Here is a 14,024-nt window from a genome sequence, read left to right as displayed (position 1 = left end):
ATTATTTAAGAATGAACGAGGGCGTTAGGTGAAGTTGGGCAGTGATGTTGTTTATCTGAACTTTGGTAAAGTCTGTAACAAGATCCTGCATGGCAGCTGATCGGGGAGGTTCGGTCACGTGGGATTCACAGGGGGCTGGCGAGGTGGATTCACACCGGGCTAGAGAACAAGAAGGAGAGGGGGATGAATGTAGATGGTTCTAACGAATGGAGGTCTGTGACGAGTGGGATGGAAGTGTCAGTGCTGAGATCTCTGTAATTTACTATTCATGCCATTGATTTGTATATGAATGTACATGGCTACACAGAGTATTATGTACCGTTGTGTTCACCCTACTGTAGTAAATATATTATCAAGCTGGAGAGGGTGCAGGAGAGATTGCTGAGGATATTGCCTGGACTACAGGGCCGAGTCACAGGAAGCATTTGGCTGAGCTGGATCTTTAGTCCAGATGAGAATGAGGGTGACATTGTAGGAGTTCATGAAATCAAGATGGAATATAAATAATGAGGTTGGTCGTGGCATTTTCCCCAGGATTCAAGATTCAAAAATGTTTGATGTCATTCTAGTAATGAAGAGTAAAAGAGAACAAAATAATTCATACTCTGGATCCAAAGCAAGACAGAAACAAAATAATGATAGAGATCACAATAATAAACAAAACACAATACATAATGTATGATAGTTTAAAACGATTGATTGTCTGTCCATAAAGTGACGTTAATCACAGGGGTGTCTGGACATATGAGGCTGACATTGATACTTCTTCTGCATGTGCCTTGCGCGTTACACGCTTGGGCGATCATGGGTCACCACATCTAATGACTCCTCACAGCGTCAATGATATCTCGCACACTTAGATCTGTTAGTTCTTTCACAGTGTCCATATATTTTCTTCTTTGTCTTCCTCTTCCGCGATTCCCAGGCATAGGGCCTTGCAATGTAAGGCATTCTATTTCTCCCTTTCTGATGACATGGTCCAGGAATTTCGGTCTCCTCTCATTTAATGTTCTCATTAAAGATCTTTTTGCATGTGCACGTTGGAGTACCGCCTCATTAGTTACCCTATCTCTGTATGATATTTTCAGCATTCTTCTAAATAAAAACACATTTCTGTTGCTTCTAAGTTTTTTTGGAGTTCAGGTGTTACAGTCCATGTTTCGGAAACATACAGCAAGATTGTTTCAGATGGAGTTTAATGCTGAGAAGTGTGAGGTTCTACAATTTGGCAGGAATAATCCAAATGGAACATACAGGGTAAATGGTAGGGCATTGAGGAATGCAGTGGAACAGAGAGATCTAGGAATAACAGTGCATAGTTCCCTGAATGTGGAGTCTCATGTAGATAGGGTGATGAAGAAGGCTTTTGGAACGCTGGCCTTTATAAATCAAAGCATTGAGTACAGAAGTTGGGATGTAATGTTAAAATTGTACAAGGCATTGGTAAGACCAAATTTGGAATATTCTGTATAGTTCTGGTTACCGAATTATAGGAAAGATATCAATAAATTAGAGAGAGTGCAGAGACGATTTACTAGGATGTTACCTGGGTTTCAGCACTTAAGTTAGAGAGAAAGGTTGAACAAGTTAGGTCTCTATACATTGGAGCGTAGAAGGTTGAGGGGGGATTTGATCGAGGTATTTAAAATTTTGAGAGGGATAGATAGAGTTGACGTGAATAGGCTGTTTCCATTGAGTGTAGGGGAGATTCAAATGAGAGGACATGATTTGAGAGTTAGGGGGCAGAAGTTTAAGGGAAACACGAGGGGGTATTTCTTTACTCAGAGAGTCATAGCTGTGTGGAATGAGCTTCCTGTAGAAGTAGTATAGGCCAGTTCAGTTGTGTCATTTAAGGTAAAATTGGATAGGTATATGGGCAGGAAAGGAGTGGAGGGTTATGGGATGAGTGCGCGTAGGTGGGAGTAGGTGAGATTAAGAGTTCGGCATGGATTAGGAGGGCCGAGATGGCCTGTTTCCGTGCTGTGATTGTTATATGGTTATATGGTTATTGACCAGATGTAACACTTTAGTAGCCTAAGCCTGGTTTTCATAGAAATGTGTCTGTTGGTAAAAATGGGTTTCATTTTTTGGAAACACGAGTGAATCTGCAGATGCTGGAAATGAATAAAAACACAAAATGCTGGCAGAACTCAGCAGACCAGACAGCATCTATGGGAGGAGGTAGAATGATGAAGGGTTTCGGCCCGAAACGTCATCACTACCTCCACCCATAGATGCTGTCTGGCCTGCTGAGTTCTGCCAGCATTTTGTGTTTTTATTCATTTTTTGACGTTGGTTTTGGCAATGGCAATTCTTCTTTTTATTTCTACTTTACTTCTAGCATCTTGTGATATAAAGCTACCAAAGTAATTAAAGCCGATCTTTTGTTCAATCTCTTGGTTACCGATGGACAATTGGCAGTTGGGAGTATCCTGCCCTTTTTATATTTCCATATATGTGTTTTATTTTACCGTTCATGGTTAGAAAAAAATCTGCACTTGTTTGTACTAATTTGTCTAGGAGGATTTGTAAGTCTTCTGCAGCACTTGCTATTAGGGGGGTATCATCTGCATATCATATATTGTTGATGCAAACACCTCCAATTTTTATCCCATCTAGGTCTTCTATTTCTCTGAGAATCATTTCAGTATAGATATTAAATAATTCCGGTGACACAACGCATCTCTAACTGCCCTTAGAATTTTAGTCCAACTGCTTATATTATCATCAATTTTTACAGCCACTGTTTGATTCCAATATAAAATTTGAATAAGTTACTGGTCCCTTCCGTCAACGTTTAGTTAAGTGAGAATTTGAAATAGTTTTTCATGTTACACTTTGTCGAATGCTTTAGTGAAATCAATAAAAAAGCCATCAATTTGACACTCAATTGCCCTTTCTGAAAGCATTCGTAGTATGAAAATTGCGTTCCTTTTTCCTCTATCCTCCATCAGCCCATATTGCAGTTCAGTAGTTTCTGGCCTTAACTTGTTTTTAATTCGACTCAGAACAATTATCAACAAAATCTTTATTATGTGACTCATCAGACTGATTGTTCTATAATTTTCGCAGTCAATAGTTCCAGGAATTTTAGGCAGAATTGTAAATACTCATTTCAAGAGATCGTCGGGCAATACACCAGACTCATATATGCCATTAAACTCTTCAAAATGAATATCCATGCCCAGATCTTCCGGGGCTTGTATCATTTCCACTGAAATTTCATCAGGTCCAGAGACATGGTCAACTTTTGCCCCTTTTCCACTGAACTCTCACATGGTTAGCTTGCTCACGAGTGTGGAATAGGCCTTCACATACTCCTTTCATAGGATTTATCTTATCACCAATGTTTTCCAAACTTAGCCCATTCTCTGAACTTCCACACACTTCTTTATTTCTGAGCAAGTCATTAATTCTATCTTCAGGACCTTCATTCTATTAGTTTTCATTTTAACATCTGCAAGTGATCCCCCTTTGTCCAACCAACACTTTTGGTTCAGTCTCTCCAAATCACCTCCTTGAATAACATCAGGCAGTTGTTCACCTTCAAATTCCAAAACAAACTGTAATTGATTCACAGGCACCTTGTTAACAAGCGATTTTTCCTTCAGCCTGGTTACTGCTTCTCAAACCAATCCAGACAGTAAATTTCCTTTATTCAATTTAGGAACAACACCTTTCCCTTCTCCTTCAATAATATTCACATCACCAGCTTTCATCTCCTCACTAACTTTTAACACATCTTCTAATATAAACAACAGAGAATTCTCACTTTCCACTGGTACCAAGTTTAACCCTTTCTTCACTAAACCTAGTCCATCTGACCCAAAAGGACTGCATTCCTTTTCAACTGAATCAGATATCTCAGACTTTTTCTGAGCTTCAACACTAGGTTCAGTATCCTTAGACTCCACAGGTACTTCAACAACCTGAACACAAGCAACCGGGACATCTGCCTCTTCTAGGCTTCCAATACCAGTCCCCTTTTCAAATTCTAAGTTCCCCTGATCCTCCCAGTTACTTTCTGGGCAATTCCTATCCGGAGTAAACTCAACCCTGCGGGTTAAAACAACTCCATCTGCTAACCCAGCAGACTCCTTCAAGGTAATGGCATCCTTTTCATCTAGGACTGCCCTTATATCATTATCGGGAACACATTTAAATTTTTCAACTTCTTCAAACAGTTCTGACAAGGCAGACAGATCATCCGTGTCCAACCCTGGACCTTCTAACTGCCTCATCTGTTTCTCATCCTTACTCTGTGCCTCTATAAATTCCCTCTTGGCAAAGGTTAAATCTACCTCCTCTCCTTTACCTTCTTTCACCTCCCTATTCTCCTCTTTACCATCCCCTAACCCCTCTAGATACAGGGTCGGTAAAAACGTCTCAGCCAAATCAACAGTGGACTCATTTAAACTGTCTTCTTTCTCAGCCGCCTTACTCGACATGCTGCGAGTGATTGCGCATGCGGGATAGATCTTAGAATCTAGGGCCGGGTCCTCAGCACTCACTGGCTTGCTTGTCAGCTTCACTGCTGAACACACGTCACCACCTGTTAAATCATTACAAGAAGGACGTCCACGCCGTCTCTCGGTAATTCTCAACGCACCCCGACTTCGACTGGTCCAGATACCAGGTCACATTGTAAAATGATCCTGTGCAAAGGTACAGCTTCTGTCCCTTTTCCTTTGCCTCTTAATACCACCTCTCCAGTTTCTGGACCGAAATCCAGCACCTTACTTAGGATCAATGACTGGTCAGTCCCAGTATCCCTCCAGATTCTCACTGGAACTGGGGTTTCTCCTTCTTTCACAGACACCGTCCCTTCCGAAATAAATTTCTGACGGCCCTCTCGTACTCTATCTACATTTGCCTTCCTTGTCGACTTGCTGATCGACTCAATGCATCCTGTAGGGATGGCCGTTTACCCTTTTCCCGTCTCCTTCTTCGGAGCAAAGCATTTAGATGCAATATGACCAAACTTTCCACAATTATAACAGGTCAAGCCAGGAACCTTCCTGCCAGCTTGCTTGTCCTCCTCCTTATCTTTATCACTAGCTCCCAGCTTATTCTCTACCTTAGCCCGTGGACTTTCTCTACCGTCTCTACTGCCTTTCTGGTAACTCTTATTTGGGGGAAACTTTGTCTTGTGGGTTAGGGCATATTCATCTGCTAACCTGGCAAATTCCGTTATAGACTTATTCGTCTTCTCGTTCAGATACGTCCGGATATTATCCGAAACACAACCTTTAAATTCTTCAATCAGAATTAACTCTCTTAAACGATAGAAATCCTCCTCCACCCTTTCTGCAGCGCACCAACGATCCAAGAGCACACCCTTCTCATAGGCAAACTCTGTATACGTCTAATTCCACAGTTTCTTTAAATCTCTGAACTTTTGTCTATACGCTTCAGCTACCAACTCATAGGCCCGAAGGATAGACTGTTTTACTTCCTCATAATCCTCAGACTCTTCCATGGACAATGCCACATATGCCTGTTGAGTCTTTCCTTTTAATACACTTTGTAACAACGCCACCCACTGATCTCTGGGCCACTTCTGATTCACGGCCACCTTTTCAAAATGCAAGAAGTAACTATCAACGTCCGTCTCTCGAACGGAGGTACTAAACTCCCTACTTACATTAAACTTCTCCGCTCGATCTGCCCCGCTACCCATATGTTGCCATCTCTCCCTCTCGAACTGCCGTTGTTTCTCTTCCTCCTCCATCCTCCTTTCAGCTTCCTCTTTCCTCCTTCCAGCTGCCTCATCTGAAGTTCATTCTGCCTCTGCTTCTCCTTCTCAACCAACTCAGCTCTTCCTTTCTCCCTTTTCGCCTCCAACTCCTTTAGCAGGATCTCATACTCCAGTTTCCTCTTCTCCATCTCCAACCTTATTTTTTCTATCTCTAACTGAGCCGCCCGATCGACTGGTTTCTTCTCAGGAAACAGGTTCAATGTATCAAGCGCGAACACAGCCTTGGAGATATTATGCTGGGCTATGGCTCTCTGTATCTCCCACTTTCTCATCGACGATTTCACCGCCGAGAGATTTAATCGTCTCGCAACACTCACCAATTCCACCTTCCTGGCAATCTCCAATGCCCCCAAAGTCGGGTTCTTTATAAATTTGTCTATTCCCATCTCTGCTGGTTCCCGTCTGGTTGCCCACGCAAACAGATCAGATAACGGACTTATAGCCGATTTCTCTGGCCCCCCAATTTGGGAATCAAATCCCGGACGAGCCCCCAATTTGGTTATGTATCCCGTAACTGGGTGTCTAACCAGCAGAGAAAGAAGTATCCGTTGGAGTCTGGTGGTACTATTTTCAAACAGTGTTTATTAGTAAAATACACAAATCAATATCAATAATGCAAATATATAGATAATACATGTTAGCAATACTAAACCGAAAAGTGTGGGTATAATAATAAGCAATAATAAACAAGCTCTAACAATGTCTAGTGGATAATGAATTGTCATATGTGAATATAACGTACAGTTCAGTTCATACTTGCTGAGGTAGATGTTGGTCGTTGTGTTGTAATTGTTGGAGAGAGAGAGAGAGAGCAAGATGTAACAGCTACAGGCAGGCAAACCTTACTTTACGTTGTTGATCCGTCGATGTCTTGTGGCCATTCAGGTGTGACCCCGCTGTCCTTCTGTGGTGGACTCGTCACTCTGGCATGAGTGGGCACACAGACAAGCCCCCACCCGCCCTGCTATAGCACTGTGTGTTAAACTGACTGATCCTTTGTTCGGTCTCCGATGCCCCAAACCTTCACGTGGGTTCCAACACTCAAGCAGTGCTCAATAGTGTGTTCCTGGTGTGTCTGAAGGGAGGCTCCCCAGACCTCACTTTTATCGCTTCTCACGGGGTCTCAGTTGTCCATCAATTTTGAATGACTGTGTCCATCAAACCAGCCCACTCCAGCTGTCCACTGAGGAATTTTAATGAACAGAATGGTACAAGGTGAACAACCCTCTCAGAAGCCATACGACTTTCAGAAGTCAGAATATGGTGGATCAACAAGTCTCACTCCCCTGCTTTATCTCTCTCTCTTATCTGTAGCAGATGTTCCAATTCCAGCATGTTTTCTCTTACATCTCTCTCTCTCATTAACAGCATAGCAACAGTAACGGTTTGTGATTCTCCAAAAGGCGGGGGGGGGGGAGATGGGCAACTCTGCACCCTTCTGCCCATCAGAGCTGTTCATCCTTCGTAACACTGGCAAGTCCACATCTGACATGTGGAGGGTGTTTAAAGTCCATCTGCACGGAGTATAGGGTATTTTGAAGTACGGGAGGAGACAGTGTTGGGTCTCTATGTTCGGTGCTCAGTGACGCTCTCTTGCACTCCGCTGTTGGAGTGCGTGGTTATGTGAGTTCTTGCCGCTTTCCTGTCGGATTTAATCAGTCTGCCCAATCTCACTGAGCTCTCTCCTTAACGGGGCCTTTAGAACCGTTGTTCACTGGATTTTCCTTTGGTTTGATTCCGGACCATTCTCAGTAAACTGAGAGATTTACACTTGAGAATCCAAGCTGCTGATCAGTTTCCGTAACACTCAGACCACCCGGTCTGGCACCAGCGATCATTCCCCGGTCAACGTCACTTACATCACATTTATTTCCTCTTCAGATGTTTGGCCTGAATAACAACTGAACCCGTTGACCATATCTGCATGTGTTTGTGCTTTGAGTTGCAAGCAGATGATTAACAGATTCACATTAATGAGCTGGTATAGAGTTGTACCTAACAAAGAGGCCATTTAAAACATTTCCCATTTAAGCAAACCCTCACCCATCTCGAATATGCACACGGATGAGATCTGGGCCTGATTGTTGATGATTTGCATGTTTGTAATAACAGGTTGTCGCTGGCAAGGCAGTGGACAGAACACTGTTATAAGGTGGGGAATATCTGGAGAGAGAGACCCGTCACTGTTCCCTCTAAACTGCGCGTCTGCATAACCACAATGCTCCCACGAACGGAGCCTTTGTTGCAGCGCAGATGGAATTAAACACTGTTGTATAAACGTTTATGAAACCTGAAAGTTTTTCTTTGTTGTACTGCATTTTTATCCTATCCTTTAATTAGTAATTAAAATCAATAGCATGTTTTTTTTCTCTTGTGTGTCTTAATCCTAAAATATTCATGGATGCATTTTACAAAAGAGGACGCATCTATGGTGTTGTGCTTTTCTCAGTCCGTGTGAAAAGTTCCGTCTCAGAGCAATGGCTGATCCACGCAGCTGCAAAAATAGTCATTAGATGGAACATTGGAGACCGACCCACATTACATTCTATGCATATTAATCACAATTGAATATGGTACATTATCGTGCTTCCTGTTATAGAGGAGATGTTAAAAGTCAATAGAGTGGACAAAACAGTTTCACCGGGAGCCTCTCTGGTATCCAGGAAATAGTAATGAATAACGCAAGAAAAATTAATAATAATTTCGCCTTGTCCGTAGGAGCCTACTTTAAGGCAATGATGCTCAGGTGCTTAACAATATAGAACTAATTCTGAGCAGCGAATAACTAGACGGTCCATTTGCTATAAATTCAAGAGCTTTTCGTTTTCGTTTCTCTACAGATCACTATTAATGCCCCGATAATCACTTTTACTATCTTTTCAGAACACTGTGTGTTGTACCTCCCCCATTATAGGTATGAGCAAGGATGCGATCTGGGCCAAATTGCACAATTAAGCGTTCACCATATCACGCACCATCCTGCATAATCCCAGTTCTGATACTGGGTCTTCCACAGTGTCTTTTTCCACAGATGCAATCTGCTGCACCGAGTTTCCAGCACTATAAGGGGATGCAGGAATATGGCATTGGGGCAAAACAAAATCAACCATGTTTGAATGATGGAGGAGACTCGATGGAATGAATCACTTCATTCTGCTCTGATATCTCATCATGACTGAATGATCAGTCCTTCGTATCCCGTATCCGGATTTGTGACGTGTGAGGGAAAATTAATGATTTGTTCCATGAGATCCTTTTATTTGTCTTCAGCGTTTAAACCTCAGTGAGATTCGCTTTTGAAAAAATTGAGCAGAAATATCGTTTCTCCTTTGTATTGTTAATGTGCTTCATTATCTCTCTGGTTAAAGTTAGACCTGCGGTGAGAGATTTATTGGAAGAAAAGCCGACAGCTGGAAAGTCACGAATGAGAACGAGGGAACAGCGACAAGTGAACCAGCCCGAGGACTGAGAGTACCAACTGAAGAGAAACCTCTGACTCAGAGTTTTCATTGATTCAGTCAGGAGAAAGTCTGGTGAGTCTCATTCACTCGAACACTGGTCCTGTAAACATTACAGACCTTTACAAAGGAAGGTACGAAATAGGTGGAATGCCTCTGTCAGAACAAGTTGCAATCACTCCAGGTCTGGTAATGTGCTTTCAGAAGCCCAGCTCTTTAAAGTCACTCACATTCTCTGAGTGTTTGCTCATTTGAAGGTGCTGCATCATCTGAAGTAGATTTTGGTTAGTTCTGATGTTTCCTCGTTACGTTATAATCAGCTTAAAATGCGTTGACAATTTCCTCCCTTTATAAGCCCCAACTGTGTCATGTTGTAGTGATTGTAGAAATGTGGAATTACCATGAACTGCAGCAACATGCCCTTGATCCCATTGGCTATTGCAATCTGCAGTGATATACTTACCCTCGAATATATCGTCGCGTAGGCTTCTGCAGAGAACAGACCATTTATAAAGGAAAATATCCCAACACTGCATTTTATTCAGTCCAAACTAGCACATGGCAACCCATAATTTAGCTTGACAGACCTTGGCCTCATCAAGTACTTTTCTGCTAATTACATTGTCAAAACCTGTGAAGATGACATGAAGCAGAGGTGGAAATTCAAAGTTATGCTCCCATGGCAGCTTGGTCTCGATGATCAGGTTCCATGCTGTCCGGAGAGAGCAAATTGGATGTATTCAAAATTAGCTTCAAGGTAGCAAGCAAAGAGTGGTGGTTGAAGATTTCTCCTCGCAATGGAGGCGTGTAATTAGCAGTGTGCCGTGGGGCTACAAGTTGGGACCTTTGATATTCGTTATTTTATAGCAATGATTTGGATGCGGTTGCACAAGGATTACTTGACTGGTAAGTTCGCAGAAAGCACAACGTTAGTATTTGTTGTTCACAGAGAAGATTATCGTAGCATCTAGGGGATCTAAATGGACAGGGTCTGGTAAAGAGATTGCAAACCCAATCTGATCAGCAGCGGATTCATGCAGATGTTGGGGATCATGTGGAGGAAACAGCCAGAGGAAGTGGATGAGGCAGGTGCAGTTCCATAAATCAAAAAGCAGTTGGGGTGTGTAGATGGAGTGAAGAGGTCAGAAGGGAGATGGCCCTATCACAGGAAATTCTGACCATCTCAGTGGGCACTGTGGTTGGCATTGTGTCGTTGGGCTGAACGCTCTGAATTTGCATTTTCTTGCTCTGTGACTCTGTCAGTAGATGCGCCAGGTATCAGTGGACAGATATGGTGTGGAAGTGGTTACTAACAGGGAATGTTTGGTCCCCATGCCAAATGCTACAAGGGATGGAAATACTGTCATATTTGCAAAGTAGTCGTACTCTCTGACTCACTGTCTGCTTGTTGTGAAATTTAGAGCCTCACCAGCAGGTGGAGCTGTCCTGCAGAGCGACCAAAGTGTAAACAAGACGACGACAATCAACAATCGTCAGTCAGAATCAGAATGGACAAAGGTATGATCAGAGGGATCTTTGAATTAAACTTTTATCGCGTTTGTATACAATAGTTCAGATGAAAAAAAACTGACAGAGATGTTAACAGTGCATAGAAAAATTTCATCAAGCCGTGTCATTTATCCCACCGGTAAAGCGGCCTTGAGTAATTGATCAACCCAACAGTTCCAGCGCAGGGACCTGACACCAGTAATGGTCGAATCACTCCGCTCACCACACAAACCTTCAGCTGAGTGAAGGGAGCAGGGACTCCTGAATCAGGTGGTCGTGAGTGAAACACAGACAGGAATGTGACAGCGATCTTGTGGTTTATGTGAATGTTCAGGGTCAGTGTCCATTTCACCTCCAGACAGGCCCTGATATGTAAGACATCCTCAACTTTCATTTGTAAAATTCAGAACCAGATGATAGGAGCATTTCCGGTATTTCAGAGATTCTATGATAACACAGCATTTCAGGTTTTGGAAGGAAATATACCAACTCCCCCCTGGTTTTTATTGCCTGCTACGCAAAGGAGGAGGGGTGTCACCGAAATCTGTTTTCTGTAGCGGAGCGGAGATCATTGCCGGTGCTGGGAATGGCTGAGGATCAGGAGGCAGCTCATTGTAGATACATTTGTGATCTGCTTCGGAGTTTTAACACCCCAGTGAATGTCTGGGCTGTGGAGAAATGGTGAACCTGAGTTTCTAAATATTTCCCTCTTGATATAATCCTCTACCTGAATTTAAATTCCCAGGATCTTGGCTGGGAAACCCGGCATACCCAATGACCAAATATCTCTGTCACCTGTAGACATTGTGATTGTGCTCAAATCTGAGATTCCAGGTGGAATAGAAACGATGCTCCAGCCTGGAAACAGGTCCTTCGGCCCAGGTAATTCAAGCTGATCTAAATGTCCCATTTTCCTGCAGTTTTCCCAAATTTCCCTAGTATCTCCCATTTTTCCTGCCCACATGCTCTCAATTTTGTAATTTTATTTGTGTTTGCGGCCTCTTCCGGATGCATGTAATTTATACCCATTAGCCACCACGTGAAAAACTGCCCCTTTGGTCCCTTTTAAATCTCTGCCCTCGAGTCTCAGACTCCCCTACCCGGGGAAAAAGACTGTGACCATCTATCCTATCTGCACACCTGATTACTGTGTGTGTGTGTGTGTGTGTGTGTGTGTGTGTGTGTGTGTGTGTGTGTGTGTGTGTGTGTGTGTGTGTGTGTGTGTGTGCGTGTGTGTGTGTGTGTGTGTGTATGTGTGCGGGTGTGTGTCTGTATGTGTGTGTGTGTGTGTGTGTGTGTCTATGTGTGTGTCTATGTGTGTGTGTGCGCGTGTGTGTGTGTGTGTGTGTGTGTGTGTGTGTGTGTGTGTGTGTGTGTGTGTGTGTGTGTGTGTGTGTAAGATCACCCTTCAAGCTCCTGAGCTCCAGGGCAAGCTGTCCCAGCCCAACCATATAACACAAAAAACAACACCCTAGCCCAGTACCGTAGTGTTCATTCTTCACTTCACACTTTCCAGCTTCATCACCTCCATCCTATAGATTAGCAACTGCAACTACACACAAAGCTCTATAACCAAGACTTTGCCAGTGACATGCATAGTTGTTACATGATGATCAGCAGGTGGGGGAGAAGATGGCACCCAGGGGAGAGGACAGCATAGATCTCAAGGGAATGGTCAGCCTGCGACCCAGGGGACCGGAGGACGTGCGTCTCAAGGGAATGGTCAGTCGGTGACCAAGGGGACTGGAGAAAGCAACTCCAGTTCCCTTGTCCAGTCTCCAGCCCCTCGTGTGACAAAGCAAGTGGAGAATGTGTGATCCAGCAGACTGGACCATGTGTAATCCCGTTGCTGGTCTTTGTGTGACACAGACTACTGGACAGTTAGTGACCGAGGGAGATTTTAGCTTGTGGAAGATAATCACAGTGATATTTCCCAGTATCACCGGACACCGGTGCATTATGATCCCGTGGTCATCCGTGCATTCAGCTGCTGTGATTGGTATTACTGTCCCGATCGTGCTATTTTACTGGGAGTAAATGTGTCCAGTCACCGGCTTATCGGGATGGGCACCTGACAGGATATACGAGTCACATTAACCAGCTCAGTTCCACTCCCAATCTGGTCAGCCAGAGTCTCTGCTCCATTGCAGTCTGAATCAGTTTTGCTCAGATCTAAATCACACTTGTATGACCTGAAATTCATCACTTATTTCATGTGGAAAATTGAAACTAGTATGGAACGTATTGAAGAGGATTTTACCAGGTGGATCATCAAGGGAAGATCATCGGGACAAGGGAAGCAAGGTACCAGCGCAGGGTCAGATTGAGAGCGGTGTCCCAATGGAATCCGGTCCGGCCGCAGAGAAGGAGGAGAAAATTCAGCCCAGAGACAGTGACGTCAGGGACACTGATCCGGACCCTGGAACCGGCACAAGTGAGGCGACTATCTGTCAGCCCAGAGACAGTGACGTCAGAGACACCGATCAGGACCCTGGAACCGGCACAAGTGAGGCGACTGCCTGTCAGCTCGGAAGCTCATTGAACACAGGACTGCCAAGTCCCAAAGAAGGATCGGGTGAGTGAAATATGAGGGTGACGTGCTCACAGAATGCGGCAGGGTGGAGGGTAAACAGGGTGGAGCCCTGTTGGAGGGTTGGTCAGAGGAGAGGGAAAATGTGTGGGTGTGGTACATGTGGTGCACTGAGCAGCCGTTACCCCACTACAGGAAATGTACTACCTGCTCTGAGGATTTCCAGGATGTGAATTGGAGGAAATGCAGCTGTCCAGATGAGGAGAGTGTTTCCGGGATGTGTATCAGGGGAAATGTATTCGCTAGGATGGAGAGAGTATCTCTGGGAAGCAAATATTACCAACCATCCCAACATTTATGCCCATCCAAATTTAAACAGGTGAATGGGTCGGATGGGGGATGGACTGGTTTATATTAAATGTGGTCCTTCTATTACGTAATGCCTAGAACATTGTTGGGTAGGCTTTAAGGCAAGTATTAGATTCAAGTCAAGTCAAGTCACTTTTATATTGCCATTTCGACCATTACTGTTGATACAGTACATAGTAAAAATGAGTCGTTTTTCAGGACCACGGTGTTACATGACACGTTACAAAAACTAGACTGAACTACGTAAAAAAAACAACAGAGGAAAAGAAGAAAAACACACAACAACTACACTAAACTACACACCTATCTGGGACTGCATAAAGTTCACAAAACAGTGCAGACATTACAATAAATAATATACGTGACAATAGGGCAGTAAGGTGTCATGCCAGGCTCTGGG

General features: G+C 43.7%; 1 protein-coding gene across 4 annotated transcripts in view; it reads left to right on the top strand.

Annotated features, from left to right (window-relative positions):
• The first annotated feature begins 6,325 nt into the window (after positions 1–6,325).
• LOC132388546 (NACHT, LRR and PYD domains-containing protein 3-like) overlaps positions 6,326–14,024 on the top strand; it is a 30,409-nt gene continuing 22,710 nt past the window's right edge. The window contains exons 1-3 of one of the 4 annotated variants that reach the window (XM_059960920.1): positions 6,326–9,291; positions 10,638–10,734; positions 12,959–13,300. In XM_059960920.1, the coding sequence (XP_059816903.1) occupies positions 10,725–10,734; positions 12,959–13,300 (352 nt within the window). In that variant the 5' untranslated portion in view covers positions 6,326–9,291; positions 10,638–10,724. Of the gene's footprint in view, positions 10,735–12,958; positions 13,301–14,024 lie in introns of all 4 variants that reach the window. The other 3 variants (XM_059960921.1, XM_059960923.1, XM_059960922.1) reach the window with 3 other exon arrangements.

This window comes from Hypanus sabinus, unplaced genomic scaffold (assembly GCF_030144855.1).
Source record: "Hypanus sabinus isolate sHypSab1 unplaced genomic scaffold, sHypSab1.hap1 scaffold_343, whole genome shotgun sequence".
Classification (NCBI taxonomy): domain Eukaryota; kingdom Metazoa; phylum Chordata; class Chondrichthyes; order Myliobatiformes; family Dasyatidae; genus Hypanus; species Hypanus sabinus.
This window is presented reverse-complemented; position numbering and strand designations above follow the sequence as displayed.